Genomic DNA, 24,156 nt, shown 5'->3' with positions numbered 1-24,156 from the left:
GATGCACAAGCTGTTTTAAATGTTGTGTGTTTGGTGAGGTAGGCCTCTGGGTTGTGGTGCCCAGCATTAGGTGGAAGCCCTCTGGGAAGCAGAGGCTAGAAGGTATTTAAAGTGGGGATTTAAGCCAAAGTGAGTGTAAAACACAAGAATTTTCAAATGGCTTACGATGACAGATAGCAATGAAAGGACGTTAAAAACTAATGTCGAAAGAGAAGGAATGAAGGCAGTAACTGCAAAATGTAATCACCAAAAGAGAGAAAATAGTGGAATCAGTAGAAGCTAGAAATGACCAAGTACAAAATTGAAGCCATTGGAAACAAAGCCTGCAAGTGACAGAGCTGGAAACACATGCAGCTTTTTTTAGGATGCCTTTTGTTTCTGGTGTAATTGAACATGGCACATGTCCATTACCAACTGCAGATAGCAGAATTGTTTGTAATGAGAGGAGGGGGAAGTGTTCTGAAAATATTTATTATGTGTTGGTGCTGGTGTCATATTGGAATGATATATTTTCCAGGCAAACAGTAAGGAGGATTTTAAACGGCGTCTATTGAGAAGAACAATGTTGATGGGTAATCTTCAGTAAATAGCATTCTGTGCAAACTGCCCAAGGTGCCTGTGGCCTGCACTTCGTCAGGGTTTGGAATGCTAGAAAAGGTTCAAAGTGCTGGAAAATACAGCAGCTCTGTGCTGGACTTCTGGGATGTCAAGAGAACTGCCACGGGGCAGTTGGCTGTTACCAGCCTAGTTTGAATCAGGGACAGAACTCATAAGTAAACTGCTTCCTCTTTAAAACAAGCAGGAATTCCAGGTCAATAAAAAGGTCCAAAAGTCTACTTCATCCAAAATGTTGATTATAATGCTTTAGAAGAGTCATCACAAACTCCATTAAAGAGAGCTGGGTCGCTGGCAGATTCATTGCAATAGCAGTAAGTACAACATAACCACCTTCTCAAATGGAGCTGGAGAAATTGCCTCTTGGAGCAATTGGTAATGACATAGTTGATGGCTAAAGTCAAATCTGAGATTCAGTATCTGGAGCCATGCAGCACTACAAGAGGTAGGACTTTTGCTGGCTTCTGTAAGCACATTTACTAATAAAAAAATTGGCCATGCACACAAACGACCTGTTTATCTTCTTGCGATGCGATTTTCTTAACAGTGGGGCATCATTCCCAGGCAGCAGAGTGGGTGCAGACTTTGGTGGCATTCACTGAGATAGTTGGGGAGGGACTCCCATGAGAAAATGACTGTGTAAGTATACATATCTTAGAGTTGCAAACGCTGATTAGAAGGGACTCCTGGAGGTCACCTGGTTCTGCTACCCCTTCAAAGCCGTGCTGCTGCCAGTCCTCAAGGAGGTCAGCTGTGTGGGTAGCACAGGGCTGTAGCAAGGCAAGCTACATAGCAAGTGGCAGCTGCGTGGTTCCAAGGGAAATGCGGTGTTGCTTATGAGCTTAGAGCTTGAGTCAAATGCCTATCAAAACAGTCAGGAGATCTCAAGCTGACAGCAGAGATGAAAAACATATTTACCTGAGAGATAGCTTGCTTCTAATGGCTGAAAATAAGACCAGCTTCTCCCAGGACGTTTCTCACTGCAGATGCACAGATGCACCTTATCAGGAGGCAGATTGACTGTTGCAGATGACAATGGCATTGCTCCCATCCAGCATCTGCAGAGAATTGAGTGATGCTCTCTCCAAGTTTCAGAAGGGGACTTGAAGGGTATCATCATTCTCTCACCTCAGTGAAGCTTCACTGAAAGGGTGCTGAGGTGAGTGAGCACTACAGCACAGCCACAGAGAGTCATCGTGCAAAGTGGCAATGGGATCACTGATGTTTCATTTCTGCTGGAGCAGGGCAAGACACATTGCTCATGTCCCATGCGCGTGTTGATGGATTGTCTAAGGTGGTAACCCAAACTTCCAAGTGAGCTCGGAACCAGGGCCCTGCACAGAGTAGACCTGTCAGGTTCAGCAGTCCCTGAGCAGTTATCCTGTATGAATGACTGCGGGTGTACTTTCTCCCAGCCACGTGAACCAAGAGGAACTGACAGAGCGAATGGTGACATGCAGTCTCTGACTGCTCCAAAGAAGCAGGAGTGAACAAGAAGGGCTTCTCAAGGGGCAGTATGAGGAGCTCTCCAAGAAAAGCCTCCTGCTTCTCTGGATAACTTGGTCCGGATTTCTTTCCTTCTCAAGTGGACAGGTAGCTCCAAGAAAAGAGTCTAAAGGTAATTCATCTGGCCAGAAGAGTTGTTGGGGTCAGAGCTAAGGAAGAGCAATGAGTGTCTCCAGCAGAAAACGCTGCAAAGGGCTGTGTGCCTTCTAGGAACACTACAAGTGTATGGCTAAAAGCTTGCCTCAGTGGAGATGCCGTTTTCTAATGAAGTTGAGGCAGAACTCTGATAGGGAGATCCCCACCTTGTAGCAACGGCACAAGAAGGATTAGGCCCTGGGATGAATTGCAAAATTTCAGAGGTGTTTGTATGTTTTAATGCTGTATCAGGGTTACAGCATGGCTGAGGCTGGCAGGATCCTCTGGGTCCAACTGGCCCAAGCTCTGCTCCAGCAGGGACACCCACAGCAGGGTGTTCAGGCCCACATCCAGGTGACTTCTGGAGATCTCTGAGGAGGAGACCCCATGGCTTCTCTGGGCAATTTGTGCCAGTGCTCCATCACCCACACAGCACAGAGGTGTTCCCTGGTGTGCAGAGGGAACCTCCTGTGCCCCAGATTGTGCTCACTGCCTCATGTCCTGGCACTGGGCACCACTGAGAAGGACCACCTTGATCTGGTGTTGAACTTGGTGCTTTCAGAAGTGCTACGGATGGTCACAAGGGACAAGCAAACATTGAAGCACAGAATTCTGATGTGAAGTAGTGTGATGCTTCGGTGCAAGCTTTGTGCCAAACAGGCTTTGTTGGATTCTGTCCTGTCCTAATTTCCAGTGTACCAGATCTGGGTATGATTAGTCAGCTGATTCAGATTGCTTCCTTATTGACTCCCAGTACTCTGCACCAATCTCATTTCTGCAATGCTTTAAATAAGTCCTTAGTCTTGTCAGTGATAGTTTAGATTTCTTGTTAAGGATCTTGCAGAAGGCCTAGCTTGCATAAAATGTGTGCAAAGGGTTTTACTATAATGCCCAGGCAGAAAGTGGATCTTGTGTTTCTGAGGTTAATAACACTGTTAATTATACGTATTTTTCCTCTCCCTCCAAAAGTCCAGGACCAAGGTCTCCCACATTACTTCCACCTCTGAGAAATCAAAGGGCTCTGTTATCTCCAGAAGACAATTTTCCAAGTGGCTCTGTGGCTACATGTGGACCTGCTATGCACAAAAAGGACAGAGCTCCAGGTTGGAAGGAACCAGTAGGGCTGATTTCCAAGTCCATTGATAAGCAGTGAGCACACACACTCCTTTTGGCTGAGTGATTTGAGTTTCTTACCTTTCCCATGGTGGATTTCCAATGGGGAGGTAACATACTCCTGCAAAATGAGCTGTAGTGCTTAACTTTTCTTGAGTAATGCATTAACATAGTTAAAGTCTAACAAAACTGAGACAGAAAACAGTGTAGTGCCTTTCTTTCCAAATACAACTGAGGAAGTTCCTCCAACTCTGTTGCCTAGTAGTTGCAGTATCGGGAGATGTACTACTGTTTTTATCAAATAAAATTTCATTTATAAAAATAGTCAATCATTTTGATTAATATATGTTAATTTATGTTTGTTCCTCTGAATGCATTAAAAAAAAAAAAGTTAGTTTAAAAAGGGTGTTTTTGCCTGTGTCTTAAGGACAGGCAAACCTGTGATAAACACTAAGCCGCCACAGCCAAGTTTGAAAATGTTCTGTACATTGTCCACTTCAGACGGTTTTGCAGATCTGCTTTCTGCACAATTTGGTTTCTGTACAATTTAATTTCAGTGCATTGGGTCACTGCCATTGAGGGGATAACTTGTTCAAAGCAGAAAATAAGGCTGGGAGGAGAAAAGGCTGGAATTAGTTTTTACACATCGATGACAAGCATTCAGAAAAAGTGTGAGACCGTGAGATTTCCTTGCTCTGAAAGCCTGAATGATGCTGTTTAGATGCCACAGAAAGGTTTAGGTGGGGAAGGACCTCTGGAGCTCAGTTGCCCAGCCCCCTGCTCACATTGGGCTGTTGTCCTCAGGCTGTTCTGACCTAAGCCAGCCTGCCTAAAAGGCTGGAGCAGTTCATTCAAGCATGCTTGCAAGGATCCACCTCATTTTAGGTGATTTTATTAATTCAAGAAACCATTTTTAAATGCTGCTTTTAAAATCAATTAAATATTCAATTTTCTAAACACTGAGTAAAAAAATACTCCATTATTTCCTAACAAAATAAAATGTAAATTAGGTATCAGAATTAGTGCACATTATAACTGTACAGTGCTCACATAAGTGTGAATAGATTAACGCATCCACCAAGTTAAAATGAGTGCTAATCTTAATGTAAAGGCTACATTTACCAACACATTCAAATAGCTCTCAGTCAGAGACAGTAAACCTACAAAAACAAAGTGCGACTCAGAGCAAAGATTAGGTAACCTGTTATTAAGCTCATCAGTTTGTATCACTGCGGTTTAATTCACCACACTACCTCATGCTGTTGTTGCTGGAGATGCCAGCCCTGCTCACAGTGGGCTGATGCCAACATCCCCACTTCTGACCTGGCTCTGTGCTCCCCTTTTCCCCTCGGGTCTCCTTTGCCCAGCAGAGATAGAGCCTAGTTTGGCACCACACCATCAGCACCTCACAGAACCATCACAGGACAGCAGAGGTTGCTCAGGCTTCATCAGCACATCTTGTCCACCACATTTCTATGTGTTCACCTCCATCCTGTGATGTTTTCCATCAGCGTGGTCAAGGAAGGGGCACTGTTCCCTGGTAGCAGAGAAGGAAGGGCCTGTGAGCTCTGCTCCTTGGTTTCAGGCATTGCTGCTGTCAGCAGTGACTAGGATACAGCAACCAGACAGTGACATGGAAAAGAAGAGATCTTTTCCCATCATCAGCAGTGTGGTGTTGTCCTGCTATTGGTACTGGCTGCAGGATATACTGTAGACCTGGGGGTTACAGCCTGCTCTGCTCAAATGAGTGCAGGAACATACCAGCAGGAAACACAGACTTCTGAAAACAGGTCTGCAAATATGCTTCAGGGTGTGAATGATAGAGCTTGTAGTGTGCATCAGAGGTGCAACTTTACTGGTGCCAAGATAGCCCTCAGATATCAGGAAATGCTGGTATTAACCTCAGTCTTGTGCTGTACTTTGCAGGCCGCTGCGGTTCCTGAACCCACCACAGGGAGCAGTCCCCACAGTTCACTGTGCTGTCACACTCCTGTCCAAAGTGTTTATCCTGTCCTCATCTTTGCCCTGAAGATGAAACGTTATTTGCAGAAATATACAATATAAGTGTCACAGAGCCAGCTGGCACAGCCATAGCCAAATAATTTCCCCTGTGCTCACCATCTCCCTGCCTGGTATATGCTCCACAACACTTTTTTGTGCACTTGTGGACCGTAGGAGTTCCCTGAAGGATTTCTGACAAGCTGAACCAAACCCAGGGTGGCTCACAGAGGCAGGATAGACTCAGCCTCAGCAAGCCTCTAGGTATGTGGGAAGCACAAAACAGCCGACCTGTCCTCACATCACTAAGCATAATTTTTCTAAATACACAGAAGCTCTCCCTAGGATCTACTACTAGAACATCAGCCAAAGATGATTTGTCAGCTCCTTCATCATATTCCTCATGTTTGAGTTCCCAGTGTACATTCAAGGATTTTGGCCCACTCATTCTTGTTTCCTTCTTCCACATGCCACAGACAGGAGCTCCAAATAGGAGCTCTTGTGATAACCCTGTGTACTTTCCTCACTCATGAATTCACATCAGCCACTGAGGTCAGCATTACATTCCACCAGGGAGATGCACAGTGATGGCAGAGCCCAGCCTGGGCTCTGCTGTCACTGCAGAGCAGAAGTGATTCATGAGGCTGGGGAGCTGAAGACCCTAAAGATGTCTAAAATGCATCTCAAACTCTGCAATGGGAAAAAACAAAACAAAACAAAACAAAACAAAGAAATAAATAGAAAAACCCTGAGAGATGCAGCTATATTGCCAGTTTTAATTGGAGTGGCAAGGAACAGCTAGAAAAAGTCTCTTGCTCACCGTGTTTGAAAGATGCCATAAAAGCATCGTAAAACTCAGTGCTGTTGAATGGTTGACCTTCAAGCTTCTTGGAAGTGTTGCCTGTAAACCAGACCTCTTGGAGCAAACTGTAGCTTGTCTCCTGCAGGGAGACACAGAGCTCTGTGCTGCTGCCAGATGCCTTTGTAGTGCCTGGCTGCAGTGGTTTGAGTTTTCTCCCTGGCAGCTTGTGTGACCACTTTGTTCACTGGCAGCTGATGCCCTGCAAGGGCAGCTGGCACAGCTGCAGTTCTTTCTGTAGCTGCTGCACAAAGCAGAGCTGCTTGTATCTCCTGCTATCTGCATTGGAAGCCACTTCTTCAGGGTTTCCTGCTGTTTGAGCTGTCCAACACTGTTTTGCCTGCAGCTCTCAGATCACATTAGGCTGTGTGGCACCGCAGTGGGTACCGAAAGCTGCTATGCCACCCTGGTTTTTGCTTATGGATGCAGTTCCTGGTGCTGCTGTGCCACCCACTGCTTTGCAGCCACACATAGAGATCCTTGCCCATGATGACTGTGGTTATTCCCTGTCACATCAGAAGGCACCCAGCCAGAGGAGGCTCTTCCAAGTGCTTATGGCCTTCAACCACTCAGTGTGCTCATGGGTCACTGTGTCTGCTCCCTGGGGTTCAGCCTTGGTAACTGTGTGCCCTTAGGCCTCTCCATGCTTGGAGGCTGTACCAGCACTGCTCTGCCAACTCCACAGACAAATTCCCTCCTTTTCTTAGAGAGGTGCTGATGTCCAGAGCACAGCTCTGTTCCCTGCTTCCTGGGGCACTCCCTCTGGAGGATGCTCCATTGACTCCAAACATCCAGAAAGCGGCACAGCCACCCAGGAGAGATGGCACTGATTTCCTAATGATTTTTGAGGCAAGCTGCTGCTAGGACACTCCCTGTGGAGGCATAAGGTGGGCTTCAGTCTCTGCAAGTGGAAAATGAATCGTTTTTGTATCCTTGCTTCAGCAGAAGAGCACAGCATGATTTAAAGGTATAAGGAACACATCTGGCTCCTGATCCTTGTTCTTTCCTTGGCGCCTTGTCCCCAGCAAGCTGCTCTCTGCCTCAGCTCCTTCATCCCTTGTGGTATGGCCATGCCAAAGCCCCTTCACAGCCCCACATCATTAGCCTGTTCCTCCTACACTGGTCACCCCAGTACCCACCAGCCCTTCTCATCCAGTCAGTACCAGCGGTGTTGGTATTCCTGTGTCTGCCTGCCAGCCCTTCCCACTTCATGTCCCTGTGTCCTCCCATCAGCCTTTCCCACCTCACTGGTACTAGCGGGTCTTGTGTCCCTCCAGCTCCCAGCTGTGATGTCATCCCCTTCTCATTCCACTGCTGCCATGGCCACCAAACAGTAGTTCACTGCTGCCATGGCCATCAAACAGGCAGGATGGGAGTGCCAGGGTAAAGGGTAGAAATGTTGAGGTTGCTCCCCCTGTTTGGTGAGTGACTCCCTGAGCTGCTTTACAGCATGCCAGGGGACACAGCAGGGCCTTGGGACACCGTGACTAGGCTGTCGGGGGGGGGGGAAGGAGGGGGGTGTAGAAGTCCCTGCTTCTGTCCTCTCAGTTCTGCTCAACCAAGGGGGGATCTGGGGGCCGTAAGATAGGATGTGGAATGGAAGGTGGCACAGGGGATGCAGGAGAGTAGAGGTGCCCCAGCCGAAGGCAAAAGAGTAAGTACATCCTGCTGTCTCCCCAGGACTGCTGATGATGCTAACATTCTCTGCTGCACCACCAGTGCCTCCTATGGGCAGCCCCCTGTCCGAAAGTGAGTACCAGTTCTTCTTCTCCAGCCTGAAGCCCACCTGGAAGGCCCACGCATCCTGCCTCCTACGACAGACCCTCGGCTGCCTCAGCCCTGAAGTCCTGCGCCTGGACCAGCAGGAGAACCATGGCCATGTCCCTGAAGGTAGGACATTGTTAATACCGCAGCTATGATCACCTCACCTCCAGAGGAAGCAGCTAGTAAGGCATTTTAAGCCTCTTGACTGTGGTAATGATGGTGGAATGGGTCTTTTGTGTGTCTGTAGTCCCAAATCAGATTCAAAGCCTCAAAGGCCTAACTGAAGTACAGGTAGACAATATCCACCACACTCCCCTCATCTACCAGGGCAGCCATTTCATTGTAGAGCCTTAACTTGTTGATGTAGCATGACTCCTGATGATTTTGTTCACATGTCTGGAAATAGTTTCCTGCATTGTACCTCCAGCACTTCCCCAAGGATCAAGTTGAGCCTGACTAGCCAAGGTTCACCCCCTTCTTGAGAACGGCAGTGACATTTGGTTCTCCTCTAGTCTCTGGGTACTTCTCCTAGTTTGCATGACTGATCAGGAATTCACAAAAGTAGTCTAGCGATACCATCTGCCATCTTGAGGGTTCATCCCATTGAGAAGCATAGATCCAGTTCACTTTAGTATTCCATGATCTTATCGTCTTCCACCAAGAATACAACCTCAGTTTTTCCTTTGTTTTCTGGGACCACAGATTCCTGAAGGTTATTCTTGCTAGTAAAGACTGGGGCAAAGAAGGCATCCAGTACCTCAGCTCCTTCCATGTTCTGCATAACTAGGTCCCCTGTCTTCTTCAGGAATGGGCCCACATTATCCCTGATCTTTTTTTTTTGTTGTTACCTATTTACTTATAGAAGCCCTTCTCATTGTCCTTGACATCTCTGGCTTGATTCAGTTCTATCCAGGCTTTCCTAACTTCATCCTTGGATGCTTCTGCAGTGTCTCTGTATTCCTCCCAGGTCACCCTTGCTGAAATGAACAGCTCTTTCCAGCTTGATCTAGGGTTTAATATAGAAGGCTCTCATAGGCCTTTAAGAAACCTTGAGCTGATAAGCTGCTTTTTAAAGTGTTTAACGTTTCTGCAGCCAAGAAACATCCCAGTTCAGAAAGTGCCATAGCAACAGCACCCTTTAAATCTCTGCAATCACACTTTCCCTGCACCCCTGCATCAGAGAATTTAAGTGGCATAATTATATCTCTGCAGCTGAAAAACTTGGGACTACTTCTGTTGTATTTTTCTTCTGAGAAAAAAAAATAGGAGCAATTTTCTCATAAAAAATATGTCTTTATATTTAGCTGTGAACGTCAATGAAATGAATGATTATCCAAATGTCTGTGCTTATTTGGACTGCAGCTTGAGGGCAACTATTTCTTGCTTGTTTCTGCAGCTGTGCCAGGGCAATGGTTTCCATCCTGCAGCAACAGACCCAGGGAGAGGTCCTGGGCTCCGTGCCTCACTTGCTAGCACCTGCAGCCCATGACACTGAGAAGCTAGGTGCAGCCATGGCTGCTGCTTGTTCCCATACAGACTGCCCAGCACTGTGGGCCACCAAGCCACCATGGCAGTGGTTGGAGACACTCCCACTGATGCTCTGCTCTGGGCCCCTCACTTCCCAGTACCCTGATGGCTGCAGGGGTTGGTGTCTATAGATGAATCTCTTTGGTCCCCATCTATCTCACTCTGAAGCCTTCTGCATCTCCCTCACAGCAGGAACCCACCACTGAAGCCACGCAGGCAGTTTAGCCATTGCCTGCAGAGACTTGTGCAGTCGTGGCATACATGTGTGTTGACCATGCTCCTCCACATGTGGTGCTCAGAAAAGCAGTTATGTTGTGCCGTGGAGGTGATCAGAGGTCTGGAGCACCACTTCTATGAAGAAAGGCTGGGGGAGCTGCACTTGTCCAGCCTGGAGAAGAGAAGGCTCTGGGGAGACCATGCTGTGGCCTTCCAGTACTTGAAAGGCCTTCATACGCAGGAGGAAGACCAGCTTTTTACGTGGACAGATAGTGATAGGACAAGGGGGAATGGATTTAAACTAAGAGAAGAAATTTAGGTGGGATATTAGGAAGAAATTATTTGCTCAGAGGGAGGTGAGGCACTGGCACAGGCTTCTCAGAGAGGTTGCAGGTGCCCCATCCCTGGAGATGTTCAAGACCAGGTTGTATGGGCCCTGGGCAACAGGGCCCAGGGTGGCAGCTCTTTCCTGTGGCAGGGATGTAACCTTGAGGTCCCTTCCTGCCTAAGCTGTTCTGTGATTCTATGGAGTATACGTAACCTCCTAGCACTCTTTTATGTAGATGAACTGAGTCAGGATGAACTTTTCCTAACAAAGGTGTGAAAGTATCTCAGCTGGCTCCATCTTTCAGTGAAGATGTAATTGTAAAATAATTACTCAGAACTTGGAAACCCTCCAGTGCTTGGAGCTCCTGCACATGGAGTTGTCCACAAAACCCAGAGAGATGGCCTCCTGACAGCCAACAGAAGCTGTCGCTGTTTTCAGCAAGCAAATGGGCAGGATGAGCACAGGAACTAAGTAAAAGATTTTATGGATTAAATTAACAGTGCTGGAAGGGCTCCTCTTGGCAGGAACATCAGAGGATTCAGAGAAAAGGCAAAGGGCAGGGAGATGTCTGGCTCATTCCTATCAAGTTGGGAGTTTTTCTGGGCTGGGATCCTGATGGACAGCTGAAATTCTATTTTTGCTGGTGAATCTGTATGCTAAGCACAAGGAAGAGTACCAGTTATACAGGGGTATGGCCTCCTGCTTACTGCACAGCACAGCATGATTTCTCAAATAATCAGCCCCAGGTGCAGGTAACACCTGTAGTGTTTTCTGCATGTTTTTTACATGTAGAACCTTACACCTTCCTCACTTCCTCTGACAACTGCTGACTCGCTCAGCATTTTGCCTATAACTGCCCCTGTACGGTGTAACAGTTTGTCCTCACTGACTTCTGACCATTTTCGTGTTTGTAGCTCTTGGTTTGCCCATTGCTTTTGCCAAAATTAACAGCCAAATTCAACTCCAAGCTAATAATGTAGCAGAATGGGATGCTCCAGTCTCTGCACAGTGAATGCTGAAAAAAAAACCATCTCCACCACCTCCATCAGTGTTTGATTCTCCCTAGTAGGCCAGCAGTGCTCAGTCCTGCAATCACTGTGTTACTTTTTGAGGGTTCCCTAAGGCACCCTTCTCTCTAAAATTTTCCCTGCTTGTTTACATGTAGCTGGGATGAAGCCATTGCACTTTGCTGGGACCACAAAGGGTTCTTCAGGCTCCAGAGGAGCCAGGTGGCCAACGAGCTGCTCCTCAACTCTCTGTGGGCTCATAACATGCTGCAGGAGTGAGCAGTATGGCTGGAGTAGCTTTGGTACAGATCTGGAGGCAGGAGATGGACCAAAATGGTGAGCACTAATGCTTGCCAAACATTCATGGAGACCAAACAGCGGATGTGAGCACAGTGAGGCAGTGGGTAGTGCATTTCAGCAGAGCTGACAGTAATGTAAAAGACAATGCACATTCCATACATCTGTGCTCAGCTGTCACATCATGAAATGAAGAGCATCTCAATCAGCTCATCCATGTGAATCAGTGGATCACAATCAGGGAACTGTGTACAAAGCTGAATATCAGCTCCGATGCATTGGAAATGATGGTGACAGCATTGGAATATCGCAAAGTTTTTGCCAGGTGGGTCCCCTGAATGCTCACACGGGAGTGGAAAGAACATCGTATGCAAGTTCATCAGGACCAGTTGAGCCATCACTATGAGCTGGAATCAAAACAGCAATCCATAGTGAATTCCTGCTCAAAGAAGAAGTTTAAAACACATTCTTCAGTGAGTGATATGCACTTCCTTTTAAGATAGGAAAGGGGTGAGCCTTCTGCATTTTCTGGAACTCAGACAAAACATCAACTCTGACACTACATTGCCATTGACACTACATTGCTTGAACTTAGAGAAGAAGATAACTTTTCTCTTACAACACAATAATACCAGGCCCCACACCAGTTGGAAGACCTTGGAGCATGTTGTCAGTCTTGGCTGGACTGTCCTACCACACACACAGATCAGATTTGGTGACTTTTGATAGTTCAGATTTGGTGATTTCTGACTTCCATCTGTTTGAGCTGCTGAAAGGTGATCTGCATAAGCAATATTTTCCTAGCAATGATGCTGTCATAGCAGCTGTGGAACAGAAGGTCATCTCTGCTGGTGCAGACATTTTCAAGCATGGCATGCAGGCTCTTGTCCATTGCTGATGAAAATGCTTAGCTAATGGCAGTGTCTATGTTGAAAAAACAGTGTTTTGTAGAAGAGTTTATCAAATAGTGATATTGTGCTCTTTGTGTCTGTTAATAACATAGTTTCCGTAGAAATAAATAGGGAGCATTACTTTCAGAGTGACCTATGTATTTTATTCCATAGAGTTTATCTCCCCTGGTGACCCCAGATCTGGACGTCATCTCTTAACCCACCACACAGCTACTTGCCTTTTTTGTTTTCACCCTTCAGGGACGGTGTTCTAGGTGGCCTTGTTTGAGCAAGGCATTGGACTAGGTGACATCCAGATATCCTTTTCAATCTAAACAATTCTGTGATTTAGTGAACAATAAGAATCCTTATTATGTCCTGCAAACAGGAGGTTTGGTTTTCTGTAAAGAGGGAGGAAGTAAGGGCAGATGGGTGAAATGAACCACTGGGGAGTGTATAGGGAAACATGCAGCACCAAATGCCTCGAGTTTTCGCAGTACTAAGCTGTGATCTCCACCTGGGGGCAGACCTCTTTAACTCTCCATTCGTCACAAGCATGCTCTGAAAAATCAGCAGAGAGGTGCTGGTCTCCAGTCACACTCTGGCTGAGACTGCACCCTGCCCTTGCTTCCCGTCTCTCTCTCACCCATCCCTAGGACCTGTCTGCTCTGACTTCCCTGAGGCACCATGGTTTCAGACCTTCTGCCAGTTCGCCCAGTATCGCTGCTCCAAACGCAAATTCTACGTCAAGGTGAGCAGTGGGACTGGGGCCATGAGGGAGAAGTGTCACCTGGGAAGTGGCCAGATTTAGAAAAAGAATCCCTGTCGGGGTGAGGAGGAAAGGGGAAGGGGGAAAGGGGAAAGGGAAAGGGGGAGGAGGAAAGGGGGAAGGGGAAAGGAAGGGGGAAGGAAGAGGGAAGAGGGTAGGGGAAGTGGGAAGTGTAAAAGGGGAAGTGGAAAGGGGAAGTGGAAAGGGAAGGGAAAGGGAAAAGGAAAGGGAAAGGGAAAGGGAAAGGGAAAGGGAAAGGGAAAGGGAAAGGGAAAGGGAAAGGGAAAGGGAAAGGGAAAGGGAAAGGGAAAGGAAGGGAAAAAGATTCAGTGGGACTCTTGTTTCTTTCTTTTCTACTCAGCGAATCCCATGTCCAAGTTTTCCTCCAAAAGGCCTCATTCAACCAGAGAAGCAACCTTATGATGTGGACTTCTGGGCAAAAGATGAAAGCTCTCCTACAGAAGCAGGTACAGATGCACTGAATGGCTCTGGGTGCCTCTGCTTGCCTGATGATCACCCATAGCCACCCTTCCCTCCAGAAAAACTGGGTGTGAAATTTGGGTCTATGCTGTGGTAGACATGCAGGTGTTGACACGTCAGCACACTGCTTAGGGAATCCCCTTTTTCTCTTCCTGGCCTCCAGAATGACATTGTGACTGTGAAAGAGCAATAGACAATGAGCACAAACTGGAGCACAGGATGTTCCCTCTGAACATCAGGAAGCACCTCTGTGCTGTGTGGGTGATGGAGCCATGGGGTCTCCTCCTTGGAGATCTCCAGAAGTCACCTGGATGTGGGCCTGGGCACCCTGCTGTGGGTGTCCCTGCTGGAGCAGGGTTTGGGCCAGATGGACCCAGAGGGCCCTGCCAGCCTCAGCCACGCTGTGGTTTTGTGAAGGATTGTGAGACTGGCAAAAACATCTCCAGTCCCAGTCCAGCAGGAAGCACCTGTGCAGAATGGTCCCAGCTCTGCTAAGAGGGGAGGCAGCTAACTGGCTGACCTCAGAAAGGTGCCCTCCATGCTCCTGGAGAGCAACTGCTGGAGTGGCTCTAGCCACAACCCTCCTGTCCTGCTCTCTTCCCAGTATCCGAGAAGCCATCTCCTTCTCCTGCCGACCTGCACTCCAACGTGGACATGCCCCTGAAGGACTCCTACGCACATTCAAGTCAGGAGCCACTGGTGCAGAAGATCACAGCAGCCATGCCAGAGGCACCCAGACCACTGCAGGACAGGGGCCTGCCTGTGCCACCATCTACCCAGCCAGTCCCACCCACCCCTTCCTCCTCATCATCCCACGCCCGGGCAGAGCACACTTGGGAGCACCGCCTGCATCATGGTGTCTGGCAGCTCATCAGTACGGCCCTCTCCCTGGAGACCCTGTCTGGCACAGAGGTCTCTGCCACCACTTCAGAACTGGGGAGCACGACCAGCAGTGCAGAGGACAGGATTCAGGAAAAGGCCCCCCTTGGCAGGTGAGGCAGACCCAGCTCCACACTTGGTGCAGTGCTGAGTGCCACATGCCATGCACACAGCTTGTTCCTCATGTGCGGTGGTTGGTAGCAGCGTGGCCACTGCGGGAGTGAGCACTCAGGAACTAGCCTCATCCAGAGCAGGTGTACACATGGGCAGTCCCTTGCTTGAGCACAGAGTGAGCATTGCTAACAAGTGAAAGTGTTACTGTTCTGGTGACAGTAAAATCACATATTGTCTGGGCCTGAGCTGTATGCAGGAAGGGCTTTGCCCTGTACACATCCCCACACTGTGCTCACCCTCCTCCCAACTCCCAGTTATTGGCAGACTGGGTGACCTGCAGGAGGTGCTTCCTTGCGCTCACAGTGCCTTGGGTTTCTGGAAGACACCACTGTCTCCCTGAGCTACCCTGCAGTATTAAGCAGGCATTTCTTCATGCAGCCTGGTTTGAGAAGAGTTCTGAGGGTTGCTCTGTTCTCACTCAGCCCAGGGCCAGGGAGCACAGAGCCTTGCTCCTGCCTTGGCCGGACCTGTACTGCTGCTCTTCAAACACATGCATGTCTTTGCACTCTGGATTTGGTCACTGCTCTCCCTAGGTTATTTGTAGTTCTGGCTTTGAGAGCATCTGCATTTTAACACTTCAAAGAGAAAGGCTGCTCCCACACCAAGCCTACACTGGTCCTGTGTCTGTCCAGCTTGCTGCAATCATTTCATTTTCTCAGTTCCTCTGTCCTAGTTATGATCTGACAGGATCCATTCACGTCACTGTTCAGGCAGGTGGGGCTGCTGAACCCAAACAGAAACGTTCTGCAAAGCATCATTTGCTTACCTTCATATTTGCTTTCATACTTTGCTACAGAGGATGTGATTTTCATGGACACGTCATTTCAGCTTCTCTTTGTCTTGGGGCAGTGACTTTCCTGTAAGTGCACTGGTTTATGCATGACTGCACATGTGGTGTCTTCTGAAAACCACATGCTGCCAGAGTTGAGCCTGAGATCCCATTCCACATAATTGCATCAAATTCTTAAAACTGTAACTGCTCTCTTACAAGGTTGTAACTTATGTCATCCTCCTTCCTAACACTGCAGGAGGCTTTTACTGCCCAGCAAACATTTCCTGGTATATGTAGTCTAAGGTGAAATTATGCTTCACTGAAGATACATTTGTTTTCCCTGCCTCTGAAATTGAGCCTTGCTCTGATTTAGTTATATTGGGATTACAGAAGGACTGCTGTGATTGCAGATGACACTCGTTATTCTGTTGCAGAGTTCCTCAAAGACGCTAATGCTGACTGTGTCTGCAACCTGACAGCCGAGTGCCATCAATCATGCTAAGCAAAGCTTAAACTCGAGCGAGATAAAAAGGCGAGCTAGGCTGCGCCTGTCAGCTTTACCACTCGCCACATCTTGCCTGCTCCTCCAAGGGACTTCAAAGCATGACCTGAAACAGGGACAAAGTGCTTTGAGGTATTTCCATTCCTGCAGTAATGGGTAGAACTGACTGGTACGCAGGGTGCTGCTCAGCACTGGGTTTAACACTGGGTATGTGTAGCTGTGACCTGGATGATGGACCCAGTCTGCACATCTGCCCTGCAAGCTTGTGTCCAGAGGGACTCCCATCCTTCCTCACTCGGCCCTGCCTGTGGCAGCTGCTCTGTGCTACTCAATGAGGCTGGTGGTGTCCTTGAGGGACAGAAGGCAATGACAGCAAAATAACAAGGCTGAGAACTCAAAGCACACTTACATACTGTTTCTGTTAGCAGTGATTCATTATGGAGAAAAAAAAAAAAGATGCATCTTATTGTATCTGTTTTCATTTTTTGGTCCTTATTGTGCTTCCTGCCCCATGATTATAAAGACCTTCTTACCTTCTTGTATTTCTTCTCCTCAAAGTTGCCTATATGCCCTGCTTCAATCCTGGAATAATCTAAGCAGAGCTCTGTAGTTCACATGATACAGCCTTGCAGCTCTCATTTCTGTAGCAAATTTCAGCATCCCTTTCAGACAACCACACGCACCAGGCCTATGCACACCACTCAGCAATGGATTTCAGCAGTTCAGTACACTCGAGGATGTCAGCACAGGAAATGTCCCTGCCCTTTTTCCCAGAGCTTCCTGTTGCAGTGTTTGTCCTGTATGACCCCTGCATCTCATCCAGCATCCCAAGACTCGAGCCAGACCCCTGGTGCATGGACCAACGTGGCGTAATGCCCCATGCTCCCAGTGACTCCTGCACCCAGTACTTGCCAGTTGGCCCCTCACTGGCCTCAGGGCACACACAGGCTGCTGAGACATCTCTGACACTCGGAGGTGATGTCAGGTGGCAGGAGATCCCCTCAGCTAGTGTGCTAAGAATTTGAGAGAGGTTTCTCACTCTCACTGACCCAAAAAGATTTATTCCTAATATATATTGTTAAACATCTCCTGTTATGAATGGTCTGGAAGATATTTATTATTCTGAGTGACGTGACATGTCAACAAACCCTTCAACACTTTATAACTATGCCATGTCTTACTTGGGATATGCTTTAAGAGGAAAAAAAAAAGATCTCCTTTTCTTTCTGAATCTGTTACTTTCCCTTAAAGGTTTTGGTTTCCCATAGCAATCCCCACAAGTCAGAAGTCACAAAGCCGCTGTTTGCTCCTTATCTTCTCTTCTGTTTGTCTCATGTTGATATCAGGGAGGTTCAGCAGCCACATGGTAATGGCCCAAATCCTTCTCATTACATTGAGGAAGAGGTGGATGTTGTCAACCAGCCCTCCTCACAGACACCAAGGAAGTGAAGTAGGCTGAGATGTGTTGCTCCATGTCTTGAGTCACTAAAGCAAGATGGGCTTTTACCCAGAGTTTTCTCTTTTTGTCACAGAGGAATTACTGATCTTGGATGACAGAATCTTCTCAATTGTGTTTTTTTCACCTCCCCTTTGAAACATCGCCTGTAAATATCTGTTAAGCTTTTTCCAGGACAGCAGTTACGACGTTATGGTGCTGAGGTGCTAAACTGGGATATTATTCCCATGACAGGTCTTCAAGGTTTCCTGATCCTTGAATATTCTGCACACCTGTCATCAGCCTTCTCCATGCTCAGCAGTACACTGAACACTCAGGCAGCAGTGCTGTTAGGCTGAACTGGGTCTTCACCATTGCTGCAGTATCTCTGTGACCAGACCAAGAGACTCAGTGTTGCTATGAGTAGTGGCAGGGAACATCTCTGATCATTGCATTACCAACTGTGGTCTTCCCATTACCAACTGGGAAGGAAAACAGCAGTGGCACAGATGCACCCAGCACTGGTAAAACAGGGCTGGTAAACCAACCCAACTTGAAACCATGAGGCCAGCCAGCATCAGAGCACAGATGTAGAACAGAGATAGAGCTGAAAATAGATGTGAAAGCAAGAGCAACAGAATTTCCTGTTAGCCTCAGGCTGATGGCATGACTCTATTTCCTGGAGGCTGAGAGGATACTATAGCACAGTTTTGTGCTTCTACATATATGGTCAACAGCAAAGCATCAATGAGTAGTGGTCAGTAGGCTTTCTGATCTGCATAGGTACATCATACCGAGTACAATCTATGAATCTGAAGTTCGTCATGCAGCACAGGCTCATGCCCACTCCTGACTTTGAATCTGCTCTGAGCAAGTAGGTCATCTACATTCAGCAGAGGCCAGACTCTCTTCAGAGTGTGTGGAGACAGGACAAGGGGGAATGGACAGAAACTGCAGCACAGGAGGCTCCACACGAATGTGCACAAGAACTTCTTTATGGTGAGGGTGACGGAGCACTGGCACAGGCTGCACAGGGGGGTTGTGGAGTCTCCTTCTCTGGAGATATTATTCAAGACTCACCTGGATGCCTACCTGTGTGACCTGGTATAGGGAACTGCTTTGGCAGGGGGGCTGGACTCGATGATCTCTAGAGGTCCCTTCCAACCCCTATGATTCTATGATTCTATGATTCTATTACTGCTTATGAGCTGCTTATGGAAGCATTCTTTTTTAGAGAAGGTGGCAGCTGAGTTCTCTTTCACTACCCTTCTCCCTGTAGTTCTCTGTTTGCATCTGCCTTGAGCAGCACTTGTTGCACTAGTGCTATGCAGGAGAAAGCAAAGGCTATTAAAACTATTTAGTAGCAAACACATTCTAAGCTTCAGGTCTTTTTTTTTCTTCTTTTTTAAAGCATAGCAAGCAAGACTATTTTTCTACCTTGATGATGCAAACATTAGAGCTATTCATATCATGTTTAATGACTGTTAATGTCCCTCTCGCTTTAATGGTTTGGTCATGGTCATTATGATAAAGAAGTAATAAAATCAAAACATGCCACTAGAATAGCAAACGAGTAGCAAAACAACAGTGATATATGGGTGGGTAAATTGTTTCAGGTAATTTTGGAGAATAATGTCAGAATCATTAATCAAAGAGTATGAGTCCCACCAAGCTAACCCAGGTAGCTTGACAGTGTTTAAAGCCAAAGATCCAGCTGTAGCAGAGCAGTCAGGCTCTGAATGCTGGCAGAGACCACCTCAGCTGTCATGGGCAGAAATCACAGAAATCTAGCTCTCCTGGGCTGCTCTGCAGCAATTGCTCTAGAGAAAAACCGTGTTACGTAATTCCCACTCAAAGAGCACTTCTCTGCAGATGAGTAGTACTATTTGCACCCAGGGGCTGCCCCTGATTCCTCTCCCAGGGAAACCCAGCACTCAGTCAGTGAAATGCTGAAGAGGCTGTATTAAACAGCCACAGGCAGCATCCTCATCTGGGATCAGCACAGACCAGAGGGACTCTTTGCTTAAATTTCAAAAGCTTTCCTGTGAGCATTTAAAAAAGAACAAAAAAGATTATAAGGACTCGTGGATTTTGGAATAGACAGAAAGGATCTTACGGGTTTTGGAACTGCTCTCTCCAGAGTAAATGGACTTTGTTTCTCTTTGTGCTGGCACATTTTCCTTCTTTCCAGTTTTGTCTGAACTGGTACCTGTCACCGCTCTCCTCAGTTTGCATTCTTTTAATAGAATCGTTGAATTTTTGAGTTGGAAGGGACCACTACAGGTCATCTAGTCCAACTCACCTGCAATGAACAGAGACATCTACAGCTAGATCAGGTTGCTCAGAGCCCTGTCAAGCTGACCTTGAATATCTCCAAGGACAGGGCTTCCACCACAGCTCTGGGCAACATGTTTCAGTGCCTCATTACTCTTATCTTACAAACATCTTCCTTATGTCCAATCTAAATCTCTCCTCTGTTAGTTTGAAACCATTTCCCCATATCCCATCACAGCAGACCCTTCTAAAGATCCTCACCCCTTCTTCCTTATAGTCCCTTTTTAGATACTGAAAGGCCACCCTCAGGTCTCCCCTGAGCCATGCTTCCTCTGTGCTGAGCAGCCCCAGCTCTCTCAGCCTGTCCTCGTAGGAGAGGTGTCCCATCCCTTGGATTGTTTTTGTGGCCCTCCACTGGATGTGCTTCAAGAGGTCCATGTCTCTCCTGTGCTGAGGACTCCACATCTGGACACAGCACTCTAGGTGTGGCCTCACCAACGCAGAATAGAGGGGCAGAATCACCTCCCTCAATCTGCTGTCCACGCTTCTTCTGATGCAGCCCAGGATATGGTTGGCTTTCTGGGCTGTGAGGGCACATGGTTGGCTCATGTCCAGCTTGCCATCCACCAGTACCCCCAAGTCCTTTTTGTCAGGACTGTACTCCATCCTTACATCCCCCAGTTTGTACTGATAGCAGGGTTTGCCACAAACTGAGTGCAAGATCTTGCATTTAGATTTATTGAACCTCATGATGTTCACCTGGGCCCACTGCTCAAACCTGTCTTAGTCTCTCTGGATGTCATTCTGTCTATTGGCCATGTTGACCGCACCACACAGCTTGGCATCATCTGCAAACTTGCAGTGGGTGCACTTGATTCCACAGTCAGTGTCACTGATGAAGGTATTAAAGGGCATTGGTCTCTGTACTGACCCCTGAGAGACATCACCTGCCACTGATCTCCATCCAAACATTGAGCCACTGACCACTACTGGATAAGATCTCATATCAGTTACTCATCCATTGAACAGTCCACCCACCACTTTCCAATCTGAAGAGAAGGATGTTATGAGGGAGGATATCAAAGGCCTCACTGAAGTCCAGATCGATGACATCAGAGTTTTTTTCCTTGTCCACTGACGCAGTTATGCCATAATAAAAAACAAGAAGGTTGGTCAGACAGGACCTACCCTTTGTTAAGCCATGCTGGTTATCCTGTATCACCTTCCTCTCTTCCACGTGCCTTAGTGTAGCTTTCAGGAGGATCTGCTCCATGACATACCCTGGCACAGATGAGGCTGACAGGTTGGTAGTTCTCTGGGTCATCCTTTCTACCCTTTTTTAAAATGGGTGTGATGTTGACTTTTTTCCAGTCACATGGACTTCATGTGACTGCCAATTTGTTCCTTCTGAGCTCTGATCTTCCCACCTCAAACATCCATCAAGGTTGGTTGTACTGTGGTGTATTGGAGAAAGAGATGCACAGTCTTGCAATATATCAATTTCTAGCTTTTGATTTGCCCTCATTTTTTCAGTAGATGTTGTTGATGTGCAGTAGGTTGGCACCACTATAATTTGTTCATGTGTCTATATCCCTAGAACCCTATTTGCAGCCTGTCTAGAGTTCAGCACAGCACTGTGTGTTGAAGGAACACCTTCTCGTGTCTTGATGCAGACTCACACAGAACTCTGGTAAAATAATTCTGACCATAAAATCTTTAAAAAAATATACCATAGAGACATTCGTGATATTTTTTGTGACCAATATTTTCCAGGTTCTCTTGTAATATCTAAGTGAGTGCAGTTCAGAGGCACTTCAGAGATCTTTACATGCTTGCTTGGTGATGCTCACTGTGAGCTGTTGGGGTGCTGGATAATTGCTTCTGACCTATAGCCCCACTCCTAATTGAAATTTGGACTATCTTAATCAAACCTCCAAGACATGGAGAAACCATCCCGTGAGCTGCTCCCTTCATTTCAGGAACAGGTAGAAGTGCAGACTGATCAACTGCCCACTCAGCAGTGCCTTCACTCAGCTACATCCAGCTCCTTGAGTTTCACTCTCTCTGTAAATGTTTTCCAGGAGTTGGGAAATCTCATCTCATCACCTCCCTCCAGTTTCTCCATCTATCTCTTTTCTGAGGTCTCAGCCAGTCTCAGGGAAACTCCTCCATACACATTAGTATAAATGGATTTCAAGAACATTTTAACTGGGATTTTTCCCTGGACACAGGAAATAAATATTTAATGAGTGTTTTTATATCTTCTGCATCATTGCTGATAATTCACATGATTTCTGTAAAATAATCTACAATTTCTGCTGTTTGTAAGACACAAAACTGTTGTTATACTACTGTCCTGTTTTCTACCTGTGACTTCCCACATGAGTTTAGATGAACAGCTAATTCACCACTATCATTACCAATTTATTCCTCTTTCCATCAAAAATGTTGGCTCGGGCAGAAGAGAGACATAGTACTTCCCAGACCCCAGCAGGACTGTCTCATAATCATACCTCAGCAGACTCTAACAGAGATCTTGCTGTGCCATTGGACAGATAAAACTGCGCAGCAGATGCTTTGGTGATACTGGGAAAATCCCTGAAGCTGTGCTCCTCCTCCAGTCCCTCTGCCAGGTTCCTGAAAGCACCCCCTCCATGTTACACAGGCACAGGCAAATTGTGCTGGCACACCCATTGTGCAGGTTGACCAAGACTCCTGGGGGAAAGCTTTTTCATTTGGTGTTGGGTCTGTTTTCCTTCCCTTCTGTTTTTATCTAAGGGTCTGTCCTAGCTCATGACAAAGGAAGAGACCTGACTTTCTTTGTTCATTTCTCTGCCAGTCTTCTTGCCCTGAAGAGTAAGGAAGCAGTGATGATCCTGTGCTATGCAGTGCTGGAAGGAATCTGTATCTCTTCAGTTCTCACCCAGGCATGGAAGGAGCTGGAGTCAAAAATCCTTGGTTTCGGAGATTCGGTAAAGATGCTGACATCCACCGTCGACCCCACTGTGTGCAGGGCTCCCTGTAGTACTGACTGCAGTGCTTGTAGCCACTGTCATTACAGGTGCCACCCCTGGGAGAAGCCAACCTGGCTGAGCCAGCAAGGCAAACTCACACCAGGGATCCAGGGCTCCCCATCTCTCCCCCTGACCACACCATCGCATCTCCCTAGGTTTGTGACAGCCTTGGGCGGCAGCACATTGACCTATGCCCTGCCTGTGCTTTCTGCTCACTGAAAATGGAGCAGTGCCAGAACATCTACAACCTGAGGCGTGTTCACTGTGAGACAGGCAACTTCACTGCATACATCAACCCCCAGATCTCAACCCAGCACCAGTCTGCAGGCAACAAGGTACTGAGCATGCTGCATCTCCTTCTGGCCTGGGAAGAGGGTGATGGTTGCAGTGGTGGGGAAGGAGGGAGAAATTCACAGTTCTCTTTGCCCCACCCCTTTGCAGACCAGCTTCTCAAAGACCTCGGAGTTCTTAGGCATACAGGTTTCTGGAGGCATGCGACCAGAGTACTGGTGCAGCCTGATAGCCATCCAGGGCTGTGATGACCCTCGTGTGATGCTCTGGCTGCAGGCAGAACATGCAACCTTCCTAGCGGGGGATGCCCCAAGTCAGGTGGGTGCTGGGAGGGTACCCCACCTCTCCTTCTCCTCTCTCGTCTCTGGTTTTCATTCCCATCTCCCCAGATCTGTGACTCAGATGGAGTTCAGTACCCCACTTACTGCGCCTTCAAAAGCCACCAATGCTTGCAGCACAGCCTCTACAACCAGAAGGTAAGAAGCAGCCTGTGCCTTCCCTAACTTAGCCCTTACCTTCTTCTCCATGGCTTGGCATAAAATCATAGAATGGCCTAGATTGGAAGGGACCTTTAAGATCACCTAGTTCCAACCCCCCACTATAGGCAGTGACACCTATCTGTAAACCAGGTTGCTCAAAGCCCCATCCAGCCTGGCCTTAAACATCTTAAACAACAGGGTGTCCACAACCTCACTGGGCCCAGCAGACCCAAGTCCCTGCAGGGCTTCACCTGTCAGTGCTTTTCCTTGCAGTAGGACAGAATTGGGTGTGCAGAATTGGGTGCCAACAGCACAGAAGGCCTGCTGTCATCCCACTGAGAAGTGGGATTTGCAGTAGCATTAGTACATGACTACAGAGTGTCAAGACGGTGTGCCTTGGGAAGCCTTCTGTCCATTAGGTTGTCCTTGTATATCCTATTGCAAAGGAGGATTGCCATCATACACCAAATTCCTAGCTGGTACAAAGCCCAGAAACCCAGAGCCAGACAGAGGACTATCCCATCTCTTAGAAAGTACCAACTCTATGAAACTCAAGCTCTTCTTTCAGGTGATTCGCAACAGCTGCTTCAAAAACCAGACCTACCACATTCTGAGTGAAGAGGAGGGAAAGGAGGAAGTAAGACGCTGGCAACAGAGGTTCTTCAGCCTCACTGAAGGGTGAGGTGCAGTGGTGGGCAATATACAAGGGGTAAGGGCTCTTACAGACTTAGAGCAGGCTGTGTGGAACTGCGGCAGCACAGAGAACCCGTACAGCTCTTCTCAGGCTCCATGCTGGCCAGTCAGCTCCCCATAGCCAGATCTCATCACCTGA

At 47.5% G+C, this 24,156-nt stretch overlaps 1 protein-coding gene across 1 annotated transcript; it reads left to right on the top strand.

Annotated features, from left to right (window-relative positions):
• Positions 1-7,595: 7,595 nt before the first annotated feature.
• Positions 7,596-24,028, top strand: ACRBP (acrosin binding protein). The gene is given in 11 exon segments (XM_065740868.1): positions 7,596-7,609; positions 7,775-7,882; positions 7,884-8,116; positions 12,912-13,006; positions 13,386-13,491; positions 14,109-14,496; positions 22,380-22,512; positions 22,710-22,889; positions 22,996-23,163; positions 23,235-23,321; positions 23,893-24,028. Coding segments are annotated over 11 exon segments (1,626 nt in total). The 3' UTR covers positions 24,007-24,028.
• The last annotated feature ends 128 nt before the right edge of the window (positions 24,029-24,156 follow it).

The sequence above is a fragment of the Cyrtonyx montezumae genome, unplaced genomic scaffold, assembly GCF_038088225.1.
Source record: "Cyrtonyx montezumae isolate F1298 unplaced genomic scaffold, pur_monq_1.0 scaffold_3, whole genome shotgun sequence".
Lineage (NCBI taxonomy): Eukaryota > Metazoa > Chordata > Aves > Galliformes > Odontophoridae > Cyrtonyx > Cyrtonyx montezumae.
Note: the sequence above shows the minus strand (reverse complement) of the source record. Positions and strands in the feature narration are given on the sequence as shown.